The 16,725-nt window shown below is 38.2% G+C and overlaps 1 protein-coding gene across 1 annotated transcript in view; it reads left to right on the top strand.

Moving 5' to 3' along the window:
* The window catches only part of PLCZ1 (phospholipase C zeta 1), a 56,044-nt gene that overhangs the window by 38,650 nt on the left and 669 nt on the right, over nt 1-16,725 (top strand). The window contains exons 10-12 of the mRNA XM_065683418.1: nt 8,565-8,737; nt 11,747-11,879; nt 14,086-14,235. Of these exons, the coding sequence (XP_065539490.1) occupies nt 8,565-8,737; nt 11,747-11,879; nt 14,086-14,235 (456 nt within the window). The remainder of the gene's footprint in view (nt 1-8,564; nt 8,738-11,746; nt 11,880-14,085; nt 14,236-16,725) is intronic.

Below are 16,725 nucleotides of genomic sequence, written 5' to 3'. Positions count from 1 at the left end.
GAAAAGTATCTCTTGGTTGAACACTCCTTCTTGTTAAGGTTTCATGGACAAGGCTAGTCATAAGAGGTCAGCTGCAGAAAAGGTGCAGGGGTCAATACCCCTATTATTACTGTCTTCCTAATATGCTTTGGCAGTCCAAAAGTTCATCTTTAGGAAGTGAAAACTAGATTTTGCACAACCAACATAAATTTTACTAAATACTTTTGAACAGTGTGTTGTGGAAAGATAATACTAAGATGCCGAACAAAAAAATGTGTTTATTATGAATAAAGTAATGTAGTTGGAAAAAAATCCAAAACTGTAATAGGCCATATAGGCATAATGGCTTATGGATCACCAAAAAAGGTTTGCTTTACCTCTTACTGTTTGCTCCCATAAGTCCTCAGTCCAATGGGGTAGCTATTAGAACTGCAGACTCCAGGGATATGATTAATCTCATCCTTAAAAGTGTGGACCCATTTTTGGTTACATTGTCCTTAAACCTCATCGACTAGATCTCACTAGCTGTAGTGGGGCAGCTAACTTGTGTAGAGATCTACAATTTAGGTGGGAGAATACCCCCCTGATACATGAAGCTACATAAATATACTCAGCTTTCCTTTGGAATGGCACCAAGGGATGAAGCTGTTGGGCTACTCTGGAAACCTCTTTTTTTAGGCAGGTTTTTTGTTGGGTTGCTTTTTTTTTTTTTTTTTTTTTTTTTTTTTGGTGTGAGTAGTTGATACTGGAATTTCACTTTAAAGCAAAGAAAGATGGAAATTTTATCATTAATTTTCCCAGCTATATACACAAAATCCACAACTGTAGATAAGTAATAGAACACTAAATCATTAATCTGAAATCTAGTCAATTTTAAAGAAAGACAGAAAAAATTGTAGGGACACAATTGTCTCTGAACTCCTTGATGACCTGTTTTAAATCCTGTGTTAGAGACCCAGACTAAAACAGGAAAGGGAAGCTGATAATGTACGCTGTTCTACCAAGAAGTACAAGGCAAACAAATTTTAAAATTATTATGGAAAAACATGTAATTCAGGTGTGAAATAAGTGAAATGACAAGCAAAAGATGCTCCGGCTTACTGAAGTGTAACTTTCAGACTGACACATTAACTAAATACAAAATTCAATTTAGATTTTAGATTTGACAGTTCATCAGAAATGCTTTGGGTACTTTCAGCCTTACCTCCATCCCTGGAAAGGTGATGGAACAACTTATTCTTGACTCCATCACTAGGCATATCAAGGATGAGGGGGTCATTAAGAACAGCCAACATGGTTTTATGAGGGGGAAGTCATGTATGACCAACCTTATAGCCTTCTATGAGGAAGTGACTAGGTGGAGGGATGAGGGTAGAGCGGTAGATGTAGTTTTTCTTGATTTCAGTAAGGCATTTGATACTGTCTCCCACAGCATCCTCATAGATAAGCTAAGGAAGTGTGGGCTTGACGATCAAGTAGTGAGGTGGATCGAGAACTGGTTGAAAGGAAGAAGGCAGAGAGTTGTGGTCAATGGCGCAGAATCTAGCTGGAGGTCTGTGACTAGTGGAGTCCCTCAGGGGTCGGTGCTGGGACCGGTGCTGTTTAATATTTTCATCAATGACCTGGATGAGGGAACTGAGTGCACCCTCAGCAAGTTTGCTGATGACACAAAACTGGGAGGAGTGGCTGACACACCAGAGGACTGTGCTGCCATTCAGCGAGACCTGGACAGGCTGGAGAGTTGGGCGGGGAGAAACTTGATGAAATTTAACAAGGGCAAGTGTAGAGTCTTGCATCTGGGGAAGAACAACCCCATGTACCAGTACAGGTTGGGGGTTGACCTGCTGGAAAGTAGTGAAGGGGAAAGGGACCTGGGGGTCCTGGTGGATAGGAGGATGACCATGAGCCAGCAATGTGCTCTTGTGGCCAAGAAGGCAAATGGCATCTTAGGGTGCATTAGAAAGGGAGTGGTTAGTAGGTCAAGAGAGGTTCTCCTCCCCCTCTACTCAGCCTTGGTGAGGCCGCATCTGGAATATTGCGTCCAGTTCTGGGCCCCTCAATTCAAGAAGGACAGGGAATTGCTTGAAGGAGTCCAGCGCAGAGCCACAAAGATGATTAAGGGAGTGGAACATCTCCCTTATGAGGAGAGGCTGAGGGAGCTGGGTCTCTTTAGCTTGGAGAAGAGGAGACTGAGGGGTGACCTCATCAATGTTTACAAATATGTAAAGGGTAGGTGTCAGGATGATGGAGCTAGGCTTTTTTCAGTGATATCCAGTGATAGGACAAGGGGCAATGGGTGTAAACTGGAGCATAGGAAGTTCCACGTTAACATCAGGAAGAACTTCTTTACTGTAAGAGTGACAGAGCACTGGAACAGGTTGCCCAGGGGGGTTGTGGAGTCTCCTACACTGGAGATATTCAAGGCCCGCCTGGACAAGTTCCTGTGTGATGTACTGTAGGTTACCCTGCTCTTGCAGGGGGGTTGGACTAGATGATCTTTTTAGGTCCCTTCCAACCCTTGGGATTCTGTGATTCTGTGATTCTGTGACAGCCTCACAAGAGAAGATACCTAATTGAAACCAGATGCAAATGTATTTGGACAATGGATGATTTTTAGTCACCTGACACCTTTTTTTTTTCCAGTAGAGCTATTTGTAATTAAGTGGGAACAATGTCAGCAATTATAAATATTAGAATGACTGAATTCTTGACATTTCTAATGACAGTTATAGTGTCTTTAGAGCAATAATACTGAATTAGCCCACAGATAAGAACATACTGACTGCATATGCCAAGCATGATGTGTCAGGCAGTTATACATGTTACTCAGTTCTCAGAAGAGTAGTCCCTCTTATTACAGCAGAATACCACATGATGTAAGTCACTTATAAATTAAGCTTCTGTAGAATAAGAACAGCTGTTTCAAAATGCATCAGTGATAAGCAAAGCCAGACTTTATAATTAAGCTTAATAAAACTTGGAGTCTGAATAGCTAAAGCTAAAGCCCCAATTTATTCTGCAAGGAGAGTCAAAAAATACATTGAGCTTTTGGTAAGAAAAAGATGTGAGAGACAGTTTGTATGCAAAAAATTTTGCTAACCAGTTGGGTCTGCTGTGTGCTGTAAGGGAACCAATCATCACTCTATATTTTTTCCTAGAAGATGTAAGTGTTTCTTCATAAAGTTTGGATTTGACAAGAGGGCTAAAGCTTCACAAAAAAATTAAAAATTCATAAAGTCCAAGGCAAAGGGGATCCTGAGGACACTTATAAAGCTGATTTTGGACAGTATGCCCATGAGCCTGAATTAACAAGCACTCAGAGGTGGCAGTGGGGATCAGAGCGACTTGTCAAGACAGGACCGGAACAAGTAATTCTCAAGCTTAGAGCCTCCCTGTTGTAATTTGGCAGTCTTAATTATGCTGGAAGTCTTTGTAGTTTCTCAGATAGATAAAAAAGGTGTTAAAAAACACCATCTTACACCATTTTTCCAGGTTACATGCTCTGGCCGCTTGTTGATAGAGCACATGATCTTCCTTATATCTGCTGTTAGTGAAAAGAGTTTACAGAGTACTATAGTATGCACTGGATTTCTCTCATGAAAACTCCATCAGATCACGTATGAGATTGAATAATATTGTCAGTATTATTTGTACTTGAGAATATTGTGATAGTTAATGTTTGTACAGGGCTTAGAAGTTAGTGTTATATTTATCATTCAGATCATGAAAATATAATCATATTTTTGTTTGATAGCATTTATTTACTACTGATAAGAGGTCCTCCTGCTGTGTATGCTGCTTCTGTAAATGACTGTTTGCTTCCTGGTATATGTAACAGGTGGTAATTTGTCATCATGTTACAGTTTATCTTTCCTTCAGACGTCTTTAGTTGGTTTCAAGTTGGTAGTCTGATGATGGAATATCCTCCCTTTTCATCCACATTTTGAGTCAACTCATACTTAGTATGCCCTTTATTCAGGCTGTGGATGAAATTTCTAAAAAGCCACCTATATCCTTTTGGAGAAAGTAATGTGGGCTACCCAGTCACACAAGGACACAAGGACTTCTGGAAATATTTCTGTAAGTTTGGGCAATGGTGAATTGGGAACAGCTGCGACCTGCATGTGAGAAGAAAGGATAGACAGTCAACACCTGTCTGGGAGTACTAATGTGAAATGAATGCAATGTCTTCAAATCCAATCACATAGATCATCTCATAGCCAACGATAAAATACACCAGAGCATTCTGATATGATCCTGTTTTCATTTTCCCAGTCTGTGTGGAATTCAGTTCAAATTTTGGGTATATAAGGCACAAAAGATGCATTGCATTCATTGTGAGTAGCCTATTTTAAGAACATATTCAATTGGAAAAACCTGAAAGGATGGCAATAAGACTGATCAAAGGTTTGGAAGTGTGATCTATTACATCTCTTTTAGACTCAAATGAGTGGAGTAAATCAGAGATAGAAATATTGGCACTGAGTGCTTTTTGCATATGATATTTTTTGAGATTGCATAAAATGCAGACATTTTGAGATGGATTTTAAATGGCATAAAATGCAATTAAGTAACACATTTTAAGGAAAACTGGTGACAAATCTGTGCTTATCCATTTTAAAATCTTCCGCTTTAAATACAGAAAATATATTAAAGCTTAGGGTCATAATATAGTTAATAGAACCAGGAGACAAATAATAAAATATAAAAAAATGACAGTTTTAAAGTCCTAATAGGGATATTATTCGGGAGGCAGCATCACAGACAAAAGACATGCAGTTTTCTTCAACTCTCTTCAAATCATAGTCACTTAAAAATCTGAGAACCTCATGCTTCACTTTGGTTTTCAAAAGCTTTTGCTTTCTGTTTAAAAATCAATTACGTCTTGAATGGTAGTGATTATAGAAGGTGCTGTATCTGAATACTTCAGTTAACTGCTTGTAATACATAGGTGTGGGATGGAATATGCCCTTTGTATTTGCGCATTATGGATTGTTTCACCTTTTTGGATCTAGGCTATTTCTAACTTGCATTTGCTACAGAAGTTATTTAACCCAGGGCCAACAGGGATAGCCATGGCAGCTTTGGTACTTTGCAAGAAGGCTTGAGTATTAAATATTCTGATCTGAAGGAGATGTGGCCTCATGGTTTTGGGAATAGTTGGATCTGATGCAGGAATCCTTTGCTCAGCTTGTCTTCCAAGCCTATGTTTTGCTCTGCTGTTTTGATTTTGATGCCAATACTAAAGCTTTTGGTGCTTAAAAAGGAGTATGACCAACAGGTCGAAGGAGTTGATCCTGCCCCTCTACTCTGCTCTTGTGAGACCTCACCTGGAGTATTGTGTGCAGTTTTGGTGTCCTCAACATGAAAAGGACATGGAACTGCTGGAACAAGTCCAGAGGAGGGCCACAAGGATGATCAGGGGGCTGGAGCACCTCCCGTATGAAGACAGGCTGAGGAAGCTGGGGCTGTTCAGCTGGAGAAAAGAAGACTTCATGGAGACCTAATAGCAGCCTTCCAGTACCTGAAGGGGGCCTATAGGGATGCTGGGGAGGGACTCTTTGTCAGGGACTGTAGTGACAGGACAAGGGGTAACGGGTTAAAACAGGGGAAGTTTAAATTGGATATAAGGAAGAAATTCTTTCCTGTTAGGGTGGTGAGACACTGGAATCGGTTGCCCAGGGAGGTTGTGAGTGCTCCATCCCTGGCGGTGTTCAAGGCCAGGTTGGATGAAGCCTTGTGTGGGATGGTTTAGTGTGAGGTGTCCCTGCCCATGGCAGGGGGGTTGGAACTAGATGATCTTGAGGTCCTTTCCAACCCTAACTATTCTATGATTCTATTAATGAAAGGACTGAGGAGAAAGCTTAACTTACACAGTGCTAAACTTCAGGTGCCTTCACTTTCCCATGGAAACAATACGTTAAGATTAGGCACTGTTCAGATGTTTTCACAGTAAGCCTGTTTGGGCTTCTTTCCAAACGAAACCAGGAGTTTGAAGCTCTATTTGTACATGCATTAAATTTCTACTGTTTCATATAAAAACAGTACAAAGCATGTTATCAACAGTTCATTTCTTGAATTTAGCAAAACTAAAATGAAACATTGGGTAAAACTCAATCTTCCTTGCAGAAAGATGTTACTAAGACCACACTGCTAGACAACGGCAAACAGAGGTTTTACTTTATGAATTTTGCCATTTCTCAAGAAGTATAAGGGTGATAACTACATCTTATTAAAAAGAAAAACTCTGCCTCAACAGTATTCCATAAAGTGTCCTGGGATGCCCAAGCAGCTATGAATTTTGCAAACAGATATAGTAGAAGTAGGCATCTCAGAGAATATAATATAAAATTTCCAGTTTGCTTACCATAATCGGATTACAACTGGGAAATCAGCAGGTAAATTAAAACTACTGTTCAGTGTTTTTTTTACTTATTCTAAGGTAAAATTAAATGATGTAAAAATATAGTGTTGATGTTCGAAGATACCAACTCATGATAACATCGCCCTTCACTTGTGTTGCAAAAGTAATTTTCCTAATATGATGAAATACAAAGTATTTTCTTCTGCTTGTTTCTGTTGTTAAATCAGATTTTCCTGCTTAGTAGCCTATAAAGCTTGGCAAATCTAGCAACAGTCTCATTATGTGCAATCATGTAATTTGTTTGATCATGTGGAAGCTGCTATTTGAAGCTATGACTGTTCAATTTGTCTAATTTCAGTTACACTTTTGAAACCACATATTCTGAAAGTATGCCTAGGAATTACCCGTGGACTGAGAGATTCTGGGTTATCTGTATATCATACCGGGACCTGGGCTTCAAGGCGTCTCAGGGTTGCAGCTCTTTAACATTAATTGCACTGCTTGAATCAGTGTGTTAAGATACAAGGGTCATATAGCACCACATTTGGGGCTGTTTCTGGATGATGTGTTAAGTCATAAAAAACAAATTGTCAACCACTGCTAAACTATACAAGAGAATACTTACCCTCTTTAAAAAAGGCAGTGGTGTACAGTGGGTAATATGAACATTTAATAGGTTATTACTGTTGCCAAAGGTAAAATAGGCTTAAAGTTGCTTTGTATATTGACACAGAATCTGTGCTTGCATGTAGTTCAAAACAGGAGTGCACGTTGTGGTTTTTTGTTTTGGTTTCTTTTTGTTTGCTTGTCTGGGGCTTTTTTACTCAAGGTTCCCAATTGTTCCTCCTTACTGCATGTTGGGTCATGTTGCAGAGCAATCTTAGCTAGCACAGATGGGATTCCTTTCAGGTGAAATAGAGAATGGCAGTCTGGGATCACCTGATGTATTGCAGCTATTAATTGGTATTGAGGTCATGGGACCAAGCTAAAGCTCTCTCTGAAGTAACCCCAGTGAAAACATGCGTAGTGCAAACATTCCATCCATAATACCAGCTGCTTCACTCTACAGATCTGTTCCTATTTGTGTCATTTACTGCAGATTTTTTAAAAAGGATCATCAAAGCAGTGAAGAAACAAATATTTTTTTGCAGTGAAACAGATCTAATTTTCTTGCATTTTTCATATGAGATAAGGATTTCTGATTTCTGCCAAATGTTCATTCAGTGTACTTAGATTACCTCCATAAGAACATGTAATAAGGTCCTCCTGAATTATTATGAGTCACTTGTACTGTTTAGTCTTCTTTTTTTTTCCTACCAAGCCATCAAGTAAATCACTTTTTATCATTTTCTACTTAACACATGTCATGTTATCATCACTTCACTGATTTGACTTGTGCATTTTCTATTTTGAATGTGACAAGACTCTCCAGTGTACTGGAATAGGTGGAAATTTCATTAAACAGGTCTATTTCAATATCGACTTTATCTCACGGATTACAATATCCTGTTGATGAGAAGTGTGTTATTTTATTATTGCTCCTGCAGCAAACCAGAAGTGTTTTGAGATGCCAAGGAAAGGAAAATCTGTCAGGTGTACACTAACAGTAAACACCAGTAATGGAGGATTAAGCTTGAAGAGAGATCACTCATATAAATTTAAGAATACTTTTAAAATTGCTTCTACTTCTATAAATGTATATGTATTTGTACTGAATATTCTAACTCTAAACTAAAGCTTACTGATCTTCCAGGTGACATGCTTTTGTGATGAATTCTGCACCATAACTGTGGTTAGTAATAAACCTATGTTTTTGCCTTCTGCACCAAAACTTTGTAAGCAGGTTCAGGGTGCAGGGTCTTGCTGCTGTAGAGAAATAAGTATGTGAATTTAGTCCTTATGGAGAAAAAAGATCTGTCATTTCATATTGTCCAAGGTCTAGTTTAGAAAGAAAAGGAAAATCACGCAACATAACTGCAGTGTAAAAAAGAACTATAGGGTAATTCTTAAAACGCGGTGCAGTTCTAAATAGTGCACTTCCTTTGCACGTGAATAATTCATCATTGAATACTGATGAATTTAAGAGAAATAACAATCTTATACATGAGTTCAAAGATTTTTATTTTAATCTTATTTGCTTTGGGGTTTACTGTCAGAGAGCTGTTTTATAAAGTAGCATGGACTGGAAATCACTAAAATCAATATTTATTTGATTTTATAGTGGCCTTAAACTTCCAGACACCAGGAGTGCAAATGGAATTGCAAAATGGAAAATTCCTAGACAATGGTGGTTCTGGCTATATTCTGAAACCAGAATTCTTGAGAAATCGAGGTTCATCATTTACCCCACACAATGTGGGAAGATACAGTAAACCCATGTCTCTGTCAATAAAGGTAAGCTTAGGGTAGTTTTTGGTTTGTTCCATAAAATGTGAAAACAAATGTCATGTAGCTCAGACCTATTTTTATGTATTATTGGTTTGCCATTTTATCCTCATTTCTGGTTGTTGAGAAGTTTAATGCTTTTTTCTTAACAACATGTTATAACTGTCATATAGTATCTGTTGCTATTTGGATGGTTTCCCATATGTAGTTCACTTAAGTTTGCTAAAAATATGTAGGTGTTCAGAAGTTGTAAGACTTTGTAAAAATACATGAGTTTTCATGGTGCTGTATGCAGAAATGTAACTTTCACTGTGTTTCAAGTGTAACTGACAAAGGGACTTGTCAGTTACCGTTGTGCGGACTGAAATCTGAATAAAAATTGAATGTGCACTTTTGGTGTTATTTTAAGTATTAGTAGTACCACATATACTATTATAATGCTAACTGACAAATGGAAATGTTTAAAGATACAATAGGAAGATTTATGCTTCTTTTAAATTTCATTATGTTCCTGTGCATACACAAAGAGCTATCATCCTAAAATGGTATAAATAAGAGTAAAAAGGGGGCTGAATCAATAAACCTTTGAGTTATTTCTACTTCCTACTTCTCTCAAATTAAAATCTGATTTACTTCTAAAAAATATTAGAAATACATCCTTTTTTAAAATAATGGGTTAGAAAAAAACTTGAGTTCAAGTAGATGTTTTGCAATTGTTCACTATTTAGAATACCTTTTCCGATGAAAAAGTGCTATTTCTGATTACATAGTACACTAGTGGCATAAATGCCATTTAATTAGCTTAAAATTAATGTATAATTAATATTTTGTTTCTTTCAGAAAAATAAATGGTAGAGATAAAGCATTAGTTAATAACAATTATAAAATACTTACATAATGTATGCACCTAATCAAGAATACTTTAGTGTCCTAACAGTAAGCATATCAATTATGAATAGACATTACTGGATGATTTCAAGCACCCATGCATATACAGCAGTTATTTTAGCCCTTATCTGTATAAAACTGGAATTAATTAAGATGAGGAAAAATCCACAATTATAATGCAGGAAACAGACAAAATCATTGATAATTGTAAGGAAATTTCTGTGTTTGGAAGAAGCTGGAAAAGAGAAAGGCAGCTTTATAGACTGAGGATGCAGACTGAGACTGTAGGTTGGGTAGTGAAGGATACAAAGAAGCAACGGCATCCTAACAGCTGAGGGACAGTAGGGCGCAGAAAGCCCCATTGATAAAGTCAGCAGCAAAACCCAAGAAATGGTTGAAGACAAAAAGAGTCAGGGGCAGGAGTCAAAGGAAAACCAGCTTCTGCTAAAGAAGAGACTAGAAAAATTGCTTATCAGAAGACAAAGATATAAAACAACTGGGGGTCAAATTTCTCAAACTGACTGTGATTGAGTGAAGAATGTAAGTGAACACAAAAATCTCACAGGGCCCAATTTTATGGAATTTAATATCCTTCTTAACATGATGTGCTACAATTCCCATCAACAAGAAGCATACAGCCTTTGAAGCATAAATACAAATATGCAAGGTACTCCATAAGAAACCTTCTGAGCCTACTGGGTTATTTATTGCTCTCTCTATATGGCTACTTCACATTGGGTCTCAAAAATCGATTGGATTTACGGATTTTGGTCACTGTGTGCTGAAAAAATCTCCTTCTTTTCCTATCCTGTGGGAAATATAGTTAGAAATAATATGGCAGTGGGGTAAGATTGGGAAGCATGACTTGGGCAATACGTCTGAATTTTCATCATGATATTCACGCGTGTCAAAGAGCCTTCCCTGTAAGTGGGCAGTCCATCAGTGCTTGGATCTTACATAGTGAAGGTGTTAGCTGCTTTCTGGAAAGAAATGGACAGTACCAGGGTTTGCTAAGCCACTGTTCTTCAATATTTCAGGCTAGAATTTTTTTTGGAACAAGGTGATACAGAAAATACTTCAGCAAAAAGTAGAATCTGTGGGGTTTGATTTTTAGGTGGTTAACAGGAGAATAAGAATCCCTATAATGAGTTTTGATGCTTAGTCCTGAGATCTGGATCACAAGTCATATCTTTCACCTAGGCTTGCAGGCTTGTATATCTCTCTTGATATATTCCATGCGTTTATTTCTAAAAGCAGATTACAGTACAGATGGTTATTCTCTCCTAGGTGTCCTGAACTGTAGATAGAAAGCAGAAAAAGTTGTGACTTTCATAAATCCTTTTATAGGCTGGGTGCCAGACTACAGGGCAGTGTGAGGCAAAATTTCCAGGTAGCTAACTAAATTAAGGAGAAAAACATCAGGGAGCCTACTAAATGCAGAGGTTTTATGTGTTACTGTGATAGAGATGGAACACAGGTAAGGCAGTCTGCTACATACCCTGTAACATAATGCTGATGTCATTGTGGGTGTTAGTGCTGGTCCACTGGATACAGCTTTAATAAGAATTTATGAGCTTGATCTCAGAAAATGCAAAAATCATAAGACTGATTTCCACAACATTATTATTTTGCATGGTAATAAAGTATAATTTTAATGACTAAATATTGAAAAAAGACTTAAACCAGAAAATTTTTATTTAAAGCATGGTATCAGATTTATTTATCTATTTTTATGATGAGGGTGAGGAAACACTGGAACACCTTGCTCAGAGAAGTTGTGGCTGCCCCAACCCTGGAAACAGTCAAGGTCGCATTGGACAGGGCTCTGAGCAGCTCAACCAGCTGAACAGTCCCTGCTCACTGCATGGAGGTGGGACTGGATGACCTTTAAAAGTCAGCTCTTCCAACCCAAACTATTCTATGAAATTAGTAAAGAATTAAATTAAATAGGAAGCACCATATTCTTAATCTCATTGTGTTTGATATGTATATTATAACATCTTACATCTGGTATATGCTTCTTATAGTAGTTTCTGATGGAACAGTTTTTGCTACTATGACTACTACATGGCTACTATGTAAAGTTCATTTTTACAGTTATTTCAGTGAACTACAACTTTAATTTTTCAGCTCATCAGTGGTCATCAGTTACCACCCAGTAACCTGTCGAAGACTAACAAAGCTGACCCTTTGGTGCAGATAGAAATTTATGGTGTTCCAGAAGACCAAAGAAAAAAAAAATCTAGTGTTATAAAAAGTAATGGTAAGCATCAGTCTTACTCTTTTGACTGTGAACAAAGCACAATAATATTTTATAATGAATTACCTTTTTTTCTTTTTTCATCTGAAGAAGTTGTTATGTACCGATAGAGACTGCCATTATTTTCCTCTAGACTGTGATATTCTGGCACAGAATCTGTAGCAGCAGTTCATGCTACATTCCATTTTTGTAGACTAGTAGGCTAAGGGAGCATGAACTCTTAGTCAGTAGTACTCTCCTGCAGGAAGATAGAATGCATTGTCTTTACTCACTGTTGTGGGCTCACCCTGGACAGCAGCTCAGCCCCACGCAGCTGCTTGCTCACTCTCCCTCAGTGGAATGAGCAGTAGCAAGAAAACTCTTGGATTGACATACAGTTTAATAGGTAATGCAAAAGCTGTGCATTCAAGCAGAGCAAAAGAATTCATTTAATGCTTCCCATCAGCAGGCAGATGTTTAGCCATTTCCAGGAAAGCAGGGCTTTGTCATATGTCATGGCTACTTGGGAAGACAGACACTCTGAATGTTTTATCTTCCTCCTTCTTTCTCCCAGCTTTTTTATGCTGAGCATGACGTTATATGAGCTTGAGATCAGCAACTGACTGATCCCCTTGGTCAGCTGGGGTCAGCTGTCCTGATTGTGTCTCCTCTCAACTTCCTGTGCACCTCCAGCCTCCTTGCTGAGATGGGGGGGGGGGGGTGTTGCAGCATGAGAAAGAGGGAAGTCCCTGACACTATGTGAGAACTGCTCAGCAATAGCTAAAATACTGGTGTGTCAGCAACACTGTTTTGGTCACAGATCCAAAACATAGCACCATATGGGCTGATATGAAGAAAATTAACCCTTTTCCTTTTCCAGCCAAAACCAGCACACAAATTGTTAAGTTTAAAGAAAATATTTTTCTGAAGTTTCTGTGACTTAACCACTTAGCTCATATGAAGTTTCTAGTAGGACTAGTCCCTTAATCGCTCAACAGTGTACTCTTTGTAGTTGTCTTCGAGTATTCACGTATATTGCGTCCAGTTCTGGGCCCCTCTGTTCAAGGACAGGGAATTGCTTGAAGGAGTCCAGCGCAGAGCCACAAAGATGATTAAGGGAGTGGAACATCTCCCTTATGAGGAGAGGCTGAGGGAGCTGAGTCTCTTTAGCTTGGAGAAGAGGAGACTGAGGGGTGACCTCATCAATGTTTACAATTATGTAAAGGGTAGGTGTCAAGATGATGGAGCTAGGCTTTTTTCAGTGATATCCAGTGATAGGACAAGGGGCAATGGGTGTAAACTGGAACATAGGAAGTTCCACGTTAACATCAGGAAGAGCTTCTTTACTGTAAGAGTGACAGAGCACTGGAACAGGTTGCCCAGGGGGGTTGTGGAGTCTCCTACACTGGAGATATTCAAGGCCCGCCTGGACAAGTTCCTGTGTGATGTACTGTAGGTTACCCTGCTCTTGCAGGGGGGTTGGACTAGATGATCTTTTGAGGTCCCTTCCAACCCTTGGGATTCTGTGATTCTGTGATTCACTTACCTTTATTATATAGATCCTCTTTATGCCTCAGACGAAAAGTTCCCTGTGATCTCTCAGCTTCTATACTTCTTTTTTTTTTTTTTCATTTTTGTAGATGGCTGCCGTTTTAAATTGGCCCCTGAATTTCTTTTCTCAAGACAAAGCACCTCCCTCCTTTTCCACATACTCTTTTTGTATTTTTAGTCAAGTGATCGCTTTGATACCTTAATTTGTTTAGCCCCTGCCTCATTTCCAGTGCTGTAAAAGGAGAAATTTTGGCAAAACCATGAAATTGGTATGGCTATAGGAAAGTTTTAGTTGAGCAGAGGTTCTTAACCTGGCTATCAGTCCCACTTTACTCTCTTCTGAGATGACAGTAACTTTCTTAGGCTTCTGATTTACACTATTATGTAGCTAATATATGACAAACTCTTAGAAGGGGCTGGCCTGCAAGTCCCAAGTTCTCTATGTTTGCTTCATTCTGAGAATTTACATCTGATAGTCCACAATCTGTACAAAAAGTATGACTTATATGTTACTGCAGTCAGTGGAAGTCTCATCATTTGTTTAAATAGGCACAGAAATCTAGGGAAAAAGAATGAATCTTTACCAGTTCAGACTATTGATAGGAGATACAGTAATTCAGGTATTAAGTAGAATGAATGCAATAGTATTTTGATACTGTGTATTTTCTCTTTTCATCAGCTTTGAGCCCTAGGTGGGATGAAACTTTCTCTTTTACTGTCCAAGTTCCAGAATTGGCATTGATACGCTTCTGTGTGGAGGATGAGATATCTCTGGTTTCAAATGAATTCCTTGGTCAATACACTTTACCAGTGCTCAGCCTGAATAAAGGTAATATTTTCCTGTGAGCCACCTATAATGGCTCAAAAAAAAAGCAAACCCCCAAAACCAAAAAACAACAGTATTTCAGGCTTTTATCATTAGTGTACGATTGATAGAGTACAGCATTATGTTTATCTCCCAAAGGAGAATTGCATAACCATATGTAAAAATTGCACTTTCTTTTAAGTCTCCATAGTCTCTGAATGCAAGTCCACAGTGTAGAAATCAAAAGGATATTAATGACAGTCAATCATTTCTGCTGCAGTATTCCATTTTAGATAACAACTTCTCAGATGGTATTTTAACACACTGCAATAGGAAACAGGAAAAGAGATTAGTGAGAAGCACTATAAAGGCAACATTTTTTGTGCACTTTCTACTCAGGCTGAAAACCCAATACAAGCCAAATTAAAAAAAAAAAAAACTAAAACCAAAGCCAAAACCCCAAATCAACCAAAAACGGAACCCCAAAAATGATCAGGTAACCAGGTAAAAATGCTCAATTTTTCAGAGTGGAGAATGAAGAATATAAATTAAGGAAAATATGTGTGGTATTTTTTGTTTTAGTGTTTGTTTTAGTGTACAGCTTCTGGAGTTGTACATGATTAAGAGGCAGCACATAAAGAGCAGACACATAAGTCAGCAGGCCAAGGAGAAAAGCTTGTGTAAAATGGCTACTTACTATATTGAATTTCCAAAGCTATTTCTGACAAAACAACCAACCAACTTTTATTAGTGAATGAAGATGTGAAGGCAAAATGTTGGAACAGGCAATCAGTGCTGTGCCTTTTTATTTAGGTTAACAGGATTTTTAATGGCTTTTTCTTTCCAGGTTCTGAAATCATAAAGCTGTTTTGATTCTTAGCTGAGGTTAAGGAGTTACACAAGAACAAAGACATTAGTCTTAAAGAACACTTCTTTTTTGTTTTTTCCAACATAAATTTTTACACTGATCACCTTTTACTTTCCTTTTATTTATATATTTCAGCATAAAGATTAAAAACCCATCCCAACTCAGGATGTCTGAGACAAATCTATGTCGCAGACACTGAGGCTTGCATATGTTTGAAAAATCATCAATTTGTCTCTAATGTGCCTATAGCAATTTCAGTCAAAATTGGGAATTCATGTTTTGAAAATGTAAAAGCAAGCTGATTCTACAGGAAAGATTTTGAGTGTAGTACTTCGAAATGCTAGGAAATGAGTATACGTACAAAAAGTATAAACAGTGCCAAACAAATTGCCCAACCCCCACTTAACATAAAAAATATAAGATGTCCTGAAGATGCCCAGAGGCCTAAATAAAAATGCTTCTAAGAGATGAACTCACAGATAATTGCAAAATTTTTTGCAATGCTTAACATTGAGACGTCTGGATTCCAGGTCTGCAACCACAGCTTTGCTTCAGGTACCTAAGCTCCCTAAATAGTGAAAGGGGAAAATAATATGTTTCACAGAGGGAGTCACAAACAGCCTAGACTTCTTAGGAAAGAACTGTCAAAACCATGCTGAAGAGTGAGTTGGGATTTCAGTTTTACTCTTCATGGCTCCAATTGCTTTAATGTGGATTACAAGATTGAGCCTTCTTCCTGGGATTCAAATCCCTGAGGGCAAGTTGTTTCCAAAAGCTGAGCAGTGCTTATATCTTTATTTTCTTTGACAGGCAGTGGGACAAAGTTGTGGCATTGCCACCCTCCCCTGGATTTTCTCTTGAAAGAATTCAAATGTATATCATCACTGCCTTCCTTTACCCAGCAGCAGCCTCCCAGCTCAGTTGTAGCATACACTGGGAAGAATGCTTGCTGCCTACATGTGCCAGTATTTGATTTTTCATGCAGTGATTAAGTAGGTATGCTCTGATTAAGTAGGTATACTCAGAAGGGCTGAAAGTGAGAATAATTCTCTAACTGGATGGTCTTAACCTTTAGCAAGAGTAGTGGGGTCCTGGGTTACAGTCCCTGTCCCAGTGAGTCTGCCATGTAGACAGGAGTCCAATTATTACTGCTATTATCATTGGATCAATTAATAGTTAATCATTTCATACTATAAAAAAGCTTTACTCCTTTCAGAATGCTTTGTAGAATATTCTCTATGTAGGGGCTAGAACATAGTCTTTAGAAATGAGTCTTTGTCCTTGAATGCATCTTTGGATAGGAAATAAATCATGTCTTCTATCCACTTTTCAGATCAGCTTCTAAAAGTTGTCTCAAACGCATATTGCCAGGCCTCAGCTTTAATATCTGCTGCCTAGAAGATAATTACTTAAATAGCTGCAGTTACATATACATAGATAAAACACAGAACATGTTTCTTAATCAGAAGTTACATTATTATTATGAAATAATAGACATTTACAGTGATCTAAAGAAATACAGGCTCGGGGTTTTGGAGAGGGGATTTTGTCCTTTGAAGAGGTAAATTAAGTGTGAAGTTGAGAACTATAGTTTCTCCAACTGCTTTGACAACCAGATTAACATGCAGTTTCTGAGGCATGCCCTA

The sequence above is a fragment of the Lathamus discolor genome, chromosome 1, assembly GCF_037157495.1.
Source record: "Lathamus discolor isolate bLatDis1 chromosome 1, bLatDis1.hap1, whole genome shotgun sequence".
Taxonomy (NCBI): Eukaryota; Metazoa; Chordata; class Aves; order Psittaciformes; family Psittacidae; genus Lathamus; species Lathamus discolor.
This window is presented reverse-complemented; position numbering and strand designations above follow the sequence as displayed.